Source organism: Salvelinus alpinus, chromosome 35 (assembly GCF_045679555.1).
Source record: "Salvelinus alpinus chromosome 35, SLU_Salpinus.1, whole genome shotgun sequence".
In the NCBI taxonomy this organism is placed as follows: Eukaryota; Metazoa; Chordata; class Actinopteri; order Salmoniformes; family Salmonidae; genus Salvelinus; species Salvelinus alpinus.
Window position 1 is genome coordinate 21,857,642 of NC_092120.1, and position 15,068 is coordinate 21,872,709.

The following is a 15,068-nucleotide window of genomic DNA, read 5'->3' on the forward strand; positions in this document are numbered from 1 at the left end:
AAGAGCAGTTCAGTTCTATAACCACCTAAAATGAAGTGACTCGCAAAGAGGGGAAACAGAGATTTATTTTACACAAACCACCTACTGTTGACCACCTACCCTCTGGTTGTAAGGAAATTACTAGATGGATTTGGTTTAGTCAGTGGCTGTTCTGGGTAAGGCGAAACTGTAAGGAACAGAGGACCGTGAGAGAGACCAAGAGAGAGGGAGGTCTGAGCTGGATATAGGCTGTGTGACAGTGGTAACCAAGGATGACCAAAGGCTACCCAAGAGGACAAGGTGGGTGAATTACAACTGACACGCAGTGTGTGTCTGTTGTCTGTGAAAGAAATTAGGGAGATTGGGGGAAGAGAGGCTCGAAGTTCAAGATGAAACGCTGATGGTCCCTGTACGGCAATAGAGAAAACACTCTCCCTCCTCCCCTCTGTGCTCATCCATAAGCACGAGTAGACTAGGACCTGGAAGACGTCCATGTCACAAGTTATCAATGGCAGTGGTCTAAGGCACTGCATCTCAGTGCTAGAAGAGTCACTACAGACCCTGGTTCAATTACAGGCATTTTATTTTTATTTTTTTTAACTACACCCCCTTCACAGACTCACTGTCTGATTAAAATTCAGGGCCCACTACTAGGCTACATCCCAAATCCCATCCTGTTCCCTAAATAGTAAACTACTTTTTGACCAGAGCCCTGGTCAAAAGTAGTGCACTACTTAGAGAATAGGGTGCCATTTGGGACACAGCCTTAAAAAGACTGAAAACAGTGGGGGCAGATGTCACTATCTTGGCTCTGGCCAGCGGTGGGAGAGAGCAAGAGAGATTAGTTTAGTGCTTTGAGAGGCATTTTACTCAAGCTTCACAGATATGAAACGCTCAGGGATGACACTACTGTACATGCTCAAAGTTGGAACTCAAGTAAATTGATTCATTTTTTAAAGTTATATATATATTTATATATATATATGTTTCCCCATTAGATGGAAATTCAGCTGTTACATTCTATGAACAAGGAGAATTTCAGGAGATATCCACATTCTTATAGTTCAATTCTGAGGTGGTGAGCATCTCTGGAGTATGTCACGCTCATTAGCAGGAGGTAAACGTCTAATGAGGTAAACACTTACAGCACATCTGAGGTAAACATTTTCTGCCAGTGACCTAGCTGGACCATTCTGACATGACGCCAAGTATTTTTCTGAGAGCCTTTCTGTGTACCGCATCATCTTCGTTCTGACTAATTGAGCTTCATGGAATAATCACAAGGAACTCAGGTCTCAGTCTCTGGCGGACTCCTGATGTCATACTGTATCGACTTAGAACTATTAGGACCCATTAAATCACCACCCTTCCTCTCTTTTCATGGCAGGGTCATCACAGGTAGGTGTTTAATTGTTGTTTATTTATGCAGAGCACAGATGTTAGAGTGGAGAGAGGCACTGTTTCCATTGAGATGAATGTAGCTCTCACTGAATCTGTCAGGGAGTTTGAGGGCGATTGCCAACACTAGACAGACTATCATGAGCCCTGGACATTCACACTCTTCTGTTCCGCATAATACAAGACAGGCCTATTGTAATATTGCACAAATAATTATAAAACCAATTCCACAATAAGACTGATAGAACCAGGAAACATGGTCATTGCACAGGTGTGTTTTATTGCATGCCATTTTCATCACATCCAAAGTCTCAAACAAAGGGTGCTGCATGGAATAAGACTGGGTTTACATGGTCTGGGTCTGGGGTACCAAGCCAACACATCAGCTCCAGAACACAAAATAAAGTAAAACAACTCAAATACAGCCAGCCAGAAAGTAGTGAAATTATTAGTGTGTGTGTGTGTGTGTGTGTGTGTGTGTACACAGAGGATCGTCAGGGTGGAAGCAAGGCACAAACCCGACAGCTTGCCCTATAACTCTGATAAAAGGGAAACAAGCGAGTACTCATACACAATTAGCTCACACTAGAAAATGGCAGGCTGCATGACACTGTCACTCCCTACAACCTCCGTTCATGATTCAACTAGCCTGCAATCACACAATATATCCAGAACACAACTCATTTCCCAACTCATAAAGTAGAACTAGGTAGAAACCAGATAAGGCTGGCCTCTGAACTCCAGGCCCTGGCTTTAGGCTTAGTTCTTCTCAGAACAACTTGTGCTATAGTACTTTTCCTAATTGGCACAGCTTATTCACCTAAAAAAAAGTATGCGTGCTGAAACCGACCAATCCTGCTTTGTTAATGTAGTTCTGGACCCAATTTATAGTTTTGAACTGCTCCATTTCCATACATACTTTGTCTTTGGCAACTAAACCTTTTGGAAGAATGTCTTTACTCCTGTTTTGATGGCAAGGCGCAAAAAATATTTTATCATCCACTGTTTCTTGCTCAGGGACACACTCAAAAAAAGGTCAACACGAAAAAGAGCCGTGACAAAAACTAAGGAACACTGGAGTTCGGCATAAAAGCCCTGCGTCAGACCCAGCACACTGGCACAACTAGGCCTGAGGTATATCTTAACACTGACTGACAGGAGATACATATGGTCATCAGGTGGATAAGGATATGAGTATGTGACGTCTCACAACGCATGTGGGTGCGACGTCTCAGTGTTTGTTCCAGAAGGGGATGGCGATGGGCCCCTGGACAGACCTCTCCACCACAATCATCTCGTCAGGGTTGTTGCGGATGCCGTAGTGATACAAAAGCTCTTGGATCGCTGCCTCCTCAATCTGCGAAGAGGAGAGGGACGGGAGACACACAAACACAGTTGGAGTGTTTTAAAGCCACAGCCAAGTCAAGGCAGCTGTCCTACAGACATGAGTTAGACAGAGGTGATGGAAGGAGGGAGAGGGGGGGGGGTTGAATATCAACAGCTGATCTACACTAAGTCCTTCAGATTTCCTCTTAGAGACATTTATCAAGGTACTGAATCATTTTGTTGAGTACTTGAGTTCGAACAGACAAGCTCACAGTGAAAAGAAAAGCAGTGTGCATAGTAAACGTCGGCTACAAATTTCTGCACACACACACAAGCGTTACCTGAATGAGTGCCAGAGGTTTCTCTCGGCTGCGGATCAGTGCAGCCTCCTGCTGTTTCTCCTCCTCCACGATAGAAGCAAAGGTTACCATGGAGGCCGTAGGGGGGCTGCCCGCCGCTCCCAGCACCCAGGGGCTGGTCAGTAAAGAAAATGACCTTGAGTTTGTGACAGGTTGAACATTCTCCCACCCTCAAACAATTGCTCCTTTTTTACCCCCCTGTGGTTGTTCAGGGTTTTTTCAAGGTTGGGACAAGGTGACATGTGTTAGGTACATCCTGTAATAATACTGACACTGATCTGAGACAGAGACCCCGAGAGAGATCTGAACTGGACATATCCTATGTGACAGTGGTAACCAAGGATGACCACAGGCTACCCAAGAGGACAAGGGTTGGGTGAATTACAACTGACACACAGTGTGTGTGTGTGTGTGTGTGTGTGTGTGTGTACGCATGACAGAAAACGCTAATGTAATGCTGATGGTCCCTGTAAGGCAATAGAGAAAACATTGACAAATAATGTTGACTTACACACTACTTATAAAAACAAAACAGACTAATATGGATATTACACTTTCCCCCAGCCCTGAACTCTCCCTCCCTCAGTGCTCATCCATATGCATAAGGAGTAGACTAGAACCTGGATCCTACTTCCTGTTCTGAGTGATCACTTGTGACATGGAAGCCATCTCTAATCAATGCTGATTAGGATCAGAAGCCAACACTACGGACTCACTGGCTGATTCATATTCAGGGCCCACTACTAGGTTACATCTCAAATCCCATCATATTCTCTACATAGTGAACTACTTTTGACCAACATACAGTTGAAGTCGGAAGTTTACATACACTTAGTCATTAAAATTCGTTTTTCAACCACTAAACACATTTCTTGTTAACAAACTATAGTTTTTGGCAAGTCAGTTAGGACATCTACTTTCTGCAACATTTTTCCAACAATTGTTTACAGACAGATTATTTCACTTATAATTCAATGTATCACAATTCCAGTGGGTCAGAAGTTTACATAGACTAAGTTGACTATGCCATTAAACAGCTTGGAAAATTCCAGAAAATTATGTCATGGCTTTAGACGCTTCTGATAGGCTAATTGAGATAATTTGAGTCAATTGGAGGTGTACCAGTGGATGTATTTCAAGGCCTTCAAACTCAGTGCCTCTTTGCTTGACATCATGGGAAAATCAAAAGAAATCAGCCTAGACCTCAGAAAAGAAATTGTAGACCTCAACAAGTCTGGTTCATCCTTGGGAGCAATTTCCAAATGCCTGAAGGTGCCACGTTCATCTGTACAAACAATAGTACGCAAGTGTAAAGACCATGGGACCACGCAGCCGTCATAACGCTCAGGAAGCAGACGCGTTCTGTCTCCTAGAGATGAATGTACTTTTGTGCGAAAAGTGCAAATCAATCCTGGAACAACAGCAAAGGACCTTGTGAAGATGCTGGAGGAAACAGGAACAAAAGTACATCTACAGTAAAACGAGTCCTATATCGACACAACCTGAAAGGCCACTCAGCAAGGAAGAAGCCACTGCTCCAAAACTACCATAAAAAAGCCAGACTATGGTTTGCAACTGCACATGGGGACAAAGATCGTACTTTTTGGAGAAATGTCCTCTGATCTGATGAAACAAAAATAGAACTGTTTGGCCATGATGACTTATCGTTATGTTTAGAGGGAAAAGGGGGATGCTTGCAAGCCGAAGAACACCATCCCAAACGTGAAGCACGGGGGTGGAAGCATCATGTTGTGGGGGTCTTTGCTGCAGGAGGGACTGGTGCACTTCACAAAATAGATGGCATCATGAGGATGGAAAATTATGTGGATATATTGAAGCAACATCAAGACATCAGTCAGGAAGTTAAAGCTTGGTCGCAAATGGTTCTTCCAATGACCCCAAGCATACTTCCAAAGTTGAGGCAAAATGGCTTACGGACAACAAAGAAGGTATTGGAGTGGACGTCACAAAGCCCTGACCTCCATCCATAGAAAATGTGTGAAAAAGCGTGTGCGAGCAAGGAGGCCTACAAACCTGACTCAGTTACACCAGCTCTGTCAGGAGGAATGGGCCAAAATTCACCCAACTTATTGTGGGAAGCTTGTGGAAGGCCGCCCAAAACATTTGACCCAAGTTAAACAATTTAAAGGCAATGCTACCAAATACTAATTGAGTATGTAAACTTCTGACCCACTGGGAATGTGATGAAAGAAATAAAAGCTGAAATAAATAATTCTCCCTACTATTATTCTGATATTTCACATTCTTAAAATAAAGTGGTGATCCTAACTGACCTTAGACAGGGAATTTTAAATAAATGTATTTGGCTAAGGTGCATGTAAACTTCCGACTTCAACTGTGTGTGTGCATGTGTGTATATATATATATATATTTTTTTTTACATATATCCTTTATAAAACGACGCAAGTCAGTTAAGAACAAATATTCTTATTTACAATGACGGCCAAACCCGGACAATGCTGGGTCACCCTATGGGACTCCCAATCACGGCCGGATATGATACAGCCTGTTTTCGAACCAGGGACTGTAGTGACATCTCTTGCACTGAGATGCTGCGCCACTCGGGAGCCCAAATGTAGTGCACTACATACGGAATAGGGTGCCATTAGAGACTGCACAGAGTGGGAGCGGACGTCACAGACCGGAAAGAGAGCGTTTCCAGTCTGGTCTTTAATCCATCTTGGCTCTGGGCAGTGATAAAAGATCTATGTCTGGAAGACAGAGGCCCCGAATGACTCCGATAGAAGAGGAAGTAAGCAAAAGTCAAGAGCTTCTGCAAAAACAGAGTTTGACACCCTTGGGTCACACAAGCGCACACACTTCCTGTAATTCTTTGGCCTGATATGATGAGATGTCACAATTCAAAACATGCCGCACACAAAGTTAAAGTAAAAACATCCACACAATGGTTTCACAAGCATTCCTCAAACACCTCCGCCCATATTATGTGTTAATTTAGATGTCAACGTTAAAAGGATACAGCACATGAACAATCTCTTCCAAACGTTTTCATGTCAAAACACCCCAAAATCTATTACGCTGAAATCGTATCGTTTACTGTCGTTTCAAATGAGGTGCAGACAGTATTCAGTTACCCTGGTCTCAGTTTGAGCCGTCTTGCCAACTCCTGTGGCAAATACTCAGCTCTTTTGGCATCTAAAGCTCTACCAATGCAGCTGGTGTCTGAGTGGGGGTGTAGTTCACGGTGAAGTTGACCCTAAATGCTGATCTTGGGTCAGTTTAGCATTTTCCCCATTAATAGTTAAGGTTAGGATTGGGGGGGGGGGGGGGGGGGGGCTGATCATAGGAGCTGTTCCAACCCGGGGCGTAGTTCACTAGACGGTTCTTCTAACTGACGTTTCAGTCTTGTTGAATGGGAAGTGAAAAGGTCATTGTGACCATCAGTCTGGTGGCTCCACAGCCCGAGCAGTGAGTCACATCCTGTTTCAGGCAGCGGCTTCCCTTTCAGTACATTGACCCTTCACTAAGCCCCGTCCCACTTGGTTACTGTTGGAACCTCGGACAACATTAACCCAGGAAGCCAAATTCCCCTTCCAACCACTGGCGAAATCCCCTCACAATGGTCTTAAAATGTGCTTTTAATACACAATGAAATTAAAAAAACAGACTAGCCCTAACTAATCAGGAAACTCTTGGGTATGTTGTGGTGGACTGTCATTACAATTGCTTCACAGGAACATAGGGCTGGGTGGTATACCGTATTTGACCATATACCGGTATTGATGCACGGACCGGTTTGGATTTTTACATTACATTCTATAACGGTATTTGAAAGTTGGGTTTTTAAAATGTGATACGCCGTGTGTAACATACATTTCTATAGTTCACGTCGCTGCTTGAGTCATCCGTCTCCGCTCGCTCTCCATGCTGCTACCCACACAGACCTAGCCCCGCCTGTCACTCAAGGAGCTCATGTGTTAATCCTCAACCACGAGACACTTGCGTTGTCTGCATGCAGCACAGGCAACAATGTTGACAAGGATGTGGTTCACACTTCAAATCTTAATATAAATTCCACTAGCGTTCTAGAACTACACTATTAGTTTGTGTTTCTTACATCTGCAAACAGCTAGTTTGTATTTTCTTTGCAAGTTGGGTCTAAATCTTGTTAGCCGCTAATGCTAATCACTAGCTAGCTAATAAATGTAGTCAGAGCAAACGTAATTAGCTACATACATACATACATAAATACATAGCAAAAAAATGAAACGTCCTCTCACTGTCAACTGCGTTTATTTTCAGCAAACTTAACATGTGTAAATATTTGTATGAACATAACAAGATTCAACAACTGAAACATAAACTGAACAAGTTCAACAGATGTGACTAACAGAAACGGAATAATGTGTCCCTGAACAAAGGGCCACCAGCTGCATTAAGTACTGCAGAGCATCTCCTCCTCATGGACAGCACCAGATTTGCCAGTTCAGTTCTTGCTGTGAGATGTTACCCCACTCTTCCACCAAGGCACCTGCAAGTTCCCGGACATTTCTGGGGGGGAATGGCCCTAGCCCCTCACCCTCCGATCCAACAGGTCCCAGACGTGCTCAATGGGACTGAGATGCAGGCTCTTCGCTGGCCATGGCAGAACACTGACATTCCTGTCTTGCAGGAAATCACTCACAGAACGAGCAGTATGGCTGGTGGCATTGTCATGCTGGAGGGTCAGGATGAGCCTGCAGGAAAGGTACCACATGAGGGAGGAGGATGTCTTCCCTGTAACGCACAGCGTTGAAATTGCCTGCAATGACAAGCTCAGTCCGATGCTGTGACACACCGCCCCAGACCATGACGGACCCTCCAACTCGATCCCGCTCCAGAGTACAGGCCTCGGTGTAACGCTCATTCCTTCGACGATAGACGCGAATCCGACTATCACCCCTGGTGAAACTAAACCACAACTCGTCAGTGAAGATCACTTTTTGCCAGTCCTGTCTGGTACAGCAACGGTGGGTTTGTGCCCATAGGTGACGTTGTCACCGGTGATGTCTGGTGTGGACCTGCCTTACAACAGGCCTACAAGCACTCAGTCCAGCCTCTCTCAGCCTATTGCGGACAGTCTGAGCACTGATGGAGGGATTGTGCGTTCTTGGTGTAACTCGGGCAGTTGTTGTTGCCATCCTGTACCTGTCCCGCAAGTGTGGATGTTCGGATGTACCGATCCTGTGCAGGTGTTGTTACACGTGGTCTGCCACTGCGAGGACGATCAGCTGTCCATCCTGTCTCCCTGTAGCGCTGTCTTAGGCGTCTCACAGTAAAGATATTGCAATGTATTGCCCTGGCCACATCTGCAGTCCTCATGCCTCCTTGTAGCATGCCTAAGGGCACGTTCACAGATATGAGCAGGGACCCTGATCATCTTTCTTTTGGTGTTTTCCAGAGTCAGTAGAAAGGCCTCTTTAGTTTCCTAAGTTTTCATAACTGTGACCTTAATTGCCTACCGTCTGTAAGCTGTTAGTGTCTTAACGACCGTTCCACAGGTGCTTGTTCATTCATTGTTTATGGTTCATTGAACGAGCATGGGAAACAGAGTTCAAACCATTTACAACGAAGATCTGTGAAGTTATTTGGATTTTTACAAATTATCTTTGAAAGACAGGGTCCTGAAAAAGGGATGTTTCTTTTTTTGCTGAGTTTTTATACACACATACCAGTGACGGTGTAGACCTAAATTAGCGTGTTTATGTAACAGTATCTTCTAAATCAAAGAGGAATACGCAAAGCATGAATATGTTAACTACTAAGAGAAAACATTCAATGTAGCCAAAGATTATTGAGTCCCCTAGGCAACCCTTAACAACAATTTTGGTTCCTACCCTGTCACAATAACACCTCCTTGGCATTTTTTTGTATTGTTGTCATGTCAAACACTGTATTCAAAGTGCCCACCACTATATTCTAACTATAGAACAATGTTCTTCAACAAAAACATAGCAAAATGACAATCTGTTTCAGTTGCTATAGTTAGCTAGCTAACTGTATAGCTAGGTGTCATCTAAAATTACCCTAATTTATAAGACAGTTCTTATTTGATTAATGGTGTCGGATCCATCTCAATAAGGATTAGCCACAATAGTGGACTTTGCGATTACCATTTGTATTCATTTGCATTACTGTCAATTATATACCTCTATTTTGAAGGCAAACCGCAAATTCCCCTATTGTGCCTAATCCTTATTGTGGCTAGCTTCATAACACATAACCCAGTGCGGTCAAGCCTAACTAGGCAGATGAAGCTAGCTGGCTGCTTATAACGTTAACCCTGTTGCCCAAAGCTAAGTTGCTGACTAGCTATTTATTTTCATGAACTGAAGACGTTTTTTTTTCTTTCATGCAGACGTTTTTGTACATATTTGACAGTGTTACTGTATCTTTTTTGACACTCCAAAGTATTATGTCGTGACGCTATTACTGTGTAACTCCGGTAGGGCAACATCTGATAAATAGCGCACGGCGAAAGCCAACATCACCCATGACAGAACGGTTGATTGTCAACGGCAATGAATTTCATGATCTTGGCTTTAATGGATTTCACCTTTTGAGTTGTCTCACTGACATTTTGTTACTCTTTCAAATGAATGCTCGACTTGTTGATTGCTCAATCCACACAGCACACATTGTGGGCTATTTTAGGAATGCTGTGTTGCACGTATAGCACAAAAATGTACGTGTCGTCAGGACGTCATGTAGGTATGCACGTCAGCTTTGACATCAGTTTTGCACATTGGGGCGTTAAACTAGACATCAGCCAATACCGATGTTGGCCTTTTTATATATGTTCACCGATATATCGCGCATCCCTACAAATAAGTGCTCTCAAATATTTTTCTGATGTCGACAGCAGATCAATTATATTCCTAATATAGCCAACTTATTAGCAAGCTAACTTTGAGAACGTTTTATTAAGTAGTTAGCAAGCTAGGCAGCGTTCGCAAAGTTTGGTGCTCAATGACACAGAGCCAGTAGCTAACCAGTTGAGCTAACAAAGTATAATTTCGTATTAGCAAAATACTCCAAGACCCTCTGCATTTCAGGAAACACCGTGGCAAGTAGCCATTCAAAACAGAAAAAAATAAAAATAAATCTCAGTTTTTCCCCACTGGCTTTCATGTGTTCATGAGCTTGTCTGAGGTGTCATACTCAACGACAGTTGCTATCCATTGTTGCGATGCGACTGCTTGCACAAAATTCCAGGCAGAGCGAAGGGAGTTCGGGCGATTTTTTCCTCTCGCTAAAACAATGAGTTCAAAAAAAAATTGTGCCATCTGTGCATCTGCATAGATCACTTTGCACCTATGTTGGCAGGAGTTTCACGAGAGTGTGTGTGTGTAGAGAAGGCTATGCTTATTGTCATTTCAAATCTCATCAGAGCTTTTAGACATCAATAAAGGCGATACATTGCACGCCCAGTGTGCAGGAGCTTCTTACCACAGACTCAAACCACAGACTCTCAGGGCTGGTTTCCCGGACTAGCCTAGTCCTGGACTAAAGATCAAGGTCAATAGACAATCTCCACTGATATACATTTTTTAAACCAGGACCTGGCTTAATCTGTGTCCGGGAAACCACACTCCAGAGCATTTCATTTGGACAGTAAAGCTTAGCATAATCAACTTAATTCTCTGTATAAAAACAGTCCTCCAAATCATTATTCTTTCTTTCGTTCTGCTTCCCTTTGGAATAACTGGGACTCACCATAGAGAAACTCTCTGCCAGTCACTTGCCACTTCCTTAGTGACTATGTTTATTCTAAAGAGATACCTCACACACAGATAGAACAGATTCCTGTATGGTTAACCGTCAGCTATAACATAGGCCTAATTATGGAACAATAAACATAGATAAAAGCTTTACTATCTTCTTACTACAACGGATGTGTGCATCACCAGGGTAACCAAATGACATTGATGCTAGTAGAGCTGTTAGTGTGTGTCAGATTCCTGTCTTTGATAGAAACAGGAATCTGCGTGAGCATGGTGACACACTAGAGACATCTAGTGGACAACACTGGTACTTTAGGGTAGAGTGATAGTTCATTGATTCATCGGCCATAAGGGCATTCATCCCTTGGCCATACATGCTACTGTACTCCTCTATATTGTGTGTGTATATATATATATATAAATAAATAAATGTACACCTCTGTATGTGTGTTGGTGACAAGTAACATAAAATATGACCGACTGTATGTGTGCGTGTCTGTGTGTGCACATAGTCTTACCCGGCGGGTCTCACTGGCTCGCTGGGGGGCTTAGCAGTACATTTGAAGTTGACACTCCTGACAGCAGAGACCAGAGGCCCCTGAGCAACTGGCCTTCCCAGGGACCCTGGCCTCCCGTTCCTGACACGGCTCTCCTCCTCCACCAGGAGGTCCCGGAATGCTCGAGACGAAGGGGGTGTCTGGACCGGAGTGGCCCTGAGGAGAGGAGGGAGGTGGAACCACATTCAACAACATTTGATGAATCAAAAGTGCTACTTCAGAGCATTAAAAAGTACTACTTTCACTAACAGCTGACGGAATAGGCAGATTCTGTATTTGTACATGAAACAACATTCAACACAAATGAGAGACCGGGAGAGGACCTATTCTATGACATAGGGATCGTCTCACCAACCCACCACCTTCTGTGCTGGCCCTGATATCAGGAGCGTCCCTTATTGAGGGGGGCTTACCATCCTTTCGCATTCTTTGAGGGAGTAATGACTGGTGGCGATTTGGATAGGGCACACTCAGCACTGCCCTCCTTGGTTGCCATGGCGATCATCTTCCTCTGCTTCTGGGAGAGCTTGGCTGGGAGAGGGGACTGCTTGCTACTGCTGCCAACACTGACAGGACTTTTGGGAGAGGCTCTGAGACTTTGTGTCTTTGAGCTGGCTTCCATATCCATGATGGCCCTGAGGTCCAAGACAGGAAGTGACAGAGCAGGACTGGAGAGAGAGAGAGAGAAACGACACAAGGTCACATACAGTTCCACCCCTGAACCCTGACCTGGTCCACAGTGACCTGGCTCACCTGGCTGTGACCTTGGGGATGTACTCTGGAACAGAACTCTTTGGGGGTTCGGCGGGGAGGCCGTTCCGCGCGGTGGTAGGGGTGCTGGGGGGAGTCTTCAACCTGGGACCTCCTTCAGCCCTCCCCTCCTCGGGCCTGTCGTGGAACACGGGACTCTGGAGGTCTCGGGGGCTGCCCACACCCTTGTAGCTGCCCTCAGAGTCAGATGTCATCAGCTCCTGCAGAGACTCCATGGAGTTGGTCTTTCCTGACTTGACCAGGCTGGGAGAGAGGACTGAGAAGAGACATATCATAATCCATATCAGCCCAACTAAAGGAAATCATTATTGCGTGCGGTGATAAAGAGTGTGTGTGTGTGTGTGTGCTACCTGCGGCAGGTGGGCTCTGGATGATGTCAGAAAGGGTGTAACCCCCTGAGCTGTCGGAGCGTCTCCTAGGTTTTCTCTTGGCCTTCAACTTAGCCTTCTTCAACAGAGTCTCCCTGAGAGGAAGGGAAAAAAATTAGGCCGCAGTTCAAATCATAGGGAGGTTACCGGCTGGATGCATTTCAATGCAAAACATTGGAACCTACTTTCAGTCCCATCTCATTCATGACAGAGAGTGAACGACGGAGCAACTTCTGGAATGAGATGCAGCCACAGTGTTGTACAGTAGTTTGATAGATGGTATAGTACCTGCAGGAGTAGTCTAGTTCGGCGTCAGCTTTAGAGCTGAATGAAGAGTCCATGTCCTCGTACACAGTGAGGTCCGGGGCGTCTGGGTAAGGCGTGATCAGTCGCTTCTGCATGGCCGGAATCTGACAGGAACAGGATGGTAAAAAAAAAAAAAGGATGGTAACAGGTCAGCTAGTCTAAACCAACAGTTGTTTTCAGTTCAGGAAACAGGGAGGGACTATCTAAGAAACCGTCCAATAACAAACCCTATTTTCGTTTTCTGTTGAGTTCCCCTAATGAACATATGCCAGGTATCTCACTATACAGTTGATGCAGATACGGTCACGGCACAAAGGGGAAATGACTCACCATCCTCCTGTAGGAGGCAGAGAGCTCCACCAGCACGTCATCACTCAAGATATCCAGCGCTCTGAAGAGATACAGAGAGAGATACGGATATATAAAACAGAGAGGGAGACTCTCTCTCGAAGAAGAATCCATAGTATAGCCTCATCTGGGAAAATGATGTATGGGTAAACCACTTCTCCAATCTTTTTGGCCTTATAACAAAGAACAACCAGCAAAAACATATACATGATCAAATACAAATCTTAGAATCAACTATTAAAAGACTACCAGAACACACTGGATTCTCCAATTACATTGAATGAACTACAGGACAAAATAAACCCTCCACCCCAAAAAAAGGCCTGTGGTGTTGATGGTATCCTCAATGAAATGATAAAACATAAAGACCACCAATTCCAATTGGCTATACTTGAACTCTAACATCCTTAGCTCTGGCATCTTCCCTAATATTTGGAAGCAAGGACTGATCCCCCCCAATCCACAAAAGTGGAGACAAATTTGACCCCAGTAACTACCATGGGATATGCGTCAACAGCAACCTTAAGAAAATCCTCTGCATTATCATTAACAGCAGACGTGTACATTTCCTCAGTGAAAACAATGTACTGAGCAAATGTCAAAATTGGCATTTTAACAAATTACCACAGGACAGACCAAGTATTCATCCAGCACACCCTAATTGACAAAACAAAACAAAAGCAAAGTGTTCTCACGCTTTGTTAATTAAAAAAAAAATATTTAGACACAATTTGACATAAGGGTCTGCTATACAAATTGATGGAAAGTGGTGTTGGGAAAAAAAACAAAAAAACATTATGATATCCATGTACACAAACAACAAGCGTGGATTAAAATTGGCAAAACACATTTCTTTCCACAGAGCCATGGTGTGAGACAGGGATGCAGCTTAAGCCCCACCCTCTTCAACACACATACAGTTGAAGTCGGAAGTTTACATACACTTAGGTTGGAGTCAATAAAACTCGTTTTTCAACCACTCCCCAAATTTCTTGTTAACAAACTATAGTTTTGGCAAGTCGGTTAGGACGTCTACTTTGTAAATGACACAAGTCATTTTTCCAACAATTGTTAAGACAGATTATTTCACTGTATCACAATTTCAGTGGGTCAGAAGTTTACATACACTAAGTTGACTGTGCCTTTAAACAACTTGGAAAATTCCAGAAAATGATGTCATGGCTTTAGAAGCTTCTGATAGGCTAATTGACATCATTTGAGTCAATTGGAGATGTACCTGAAGAGACGAACCTGAAGAAGAGTTCCCTAAGCAAGCTGGTCTTTTGTTCACAAACACAAAGACCCCACAGAGCCCCAAGACAGCAACAATTAGACCCAAACAATTGAGAAAACCAAAAAAGATACTTGACACAGAGCAAACAAGAATGCTATTTAGCCCTAAACAGAGAGAGTACACAGTGGCAGAATACCTGACGACTGTGACTGACCCAAACTTAAGGAACGCTTTGACTATTTACATACTCAGTGAGCATAGTTATTGACAAAGGCCACCGTAGGCAGACCTGGCTCTCAAGAGAAGACAGGCTATGTGCACACTGCCCACAAAACGACTTCCTAACCTCCTGCCAAATGTATGACCATATTAGAGAGACATATTTCCCTCTTATTACACAGATCCACAAAGAATGAGAAAAAAACACCACATTTTGATAAACTAAATGCAATTGATTGGACATGATTTAGAAAGGCACACAACTGTCTATTTAAAGTCCCACATTTGACAGTGCATGTCAGAGCAAAAACCAAGCCATGAGGTCGAAGGAATTGTCAGTAGAGCTCAAGATAAGATTATTGAGGCACAGACCTGGGGAACGATACAAAAACATTCCTGCAGCATTGAAGGTCCCTAAGAAAACAGTGGCCTCCATCACTCTTAAATGGAAGAAGTTT

The 15,068-nt window shown here is 43.9% G+C and overlaps 1 protein-coding gene across 1 annotated transcript in view; it reads right to left on the reverse strand.

Annotated features, from left to right (window-relative positions):
• Positions 1 to 1,637: 1,637 nt before the first annotated feature.
• The window catches only part of LOC139564712 (inhibitor of Bruton tyrosine kinase-like), a 33,530-nt gene continuing 20,099 nt past the window's right edge, over positions 1,638 to 15,068 (reverse strand). Inside the window, exons 19-26 of the mRNA XM_071384486.1 lie at positions 13,140 to 13,200; positions 12,792 to 12,913; positions 12,486 to 12,598; positions 12,118 to 12,391; positions 11,778 to 12,032; positions 11,326 to 11,520; positions 3,045 to 3,177; positions 1,638 to 2,734 (exon numbers count right to left, since the gene is read on the reverse strand). Of these exons, the coding sequence (XP_071240587.1) occupies positions 2,609 to 2,734; positions 3,045 to 3,177; positions 11,326 to 11,520; positions 11,778 to 12,032; positions 12,118 to 12,391; positions 12,486 to 12,598; positions 12,792 to 12,913; positions 13,140 to 13,200 (1,279 nt within the window). The 3' untranslated portion in view covers positions 1,638 to 2,608. The remainder of the gene's footprint in view (positions 2,735 to 3,044; positions 3,178 to 11,325; positions 11,521 to 11,777; positions 12,033 to 12,117; positions 12,392 to 12,485; positions 12,599 to 12,791; positions 12,914 to 13,139; positions 13,201 to 15,068) is intronic.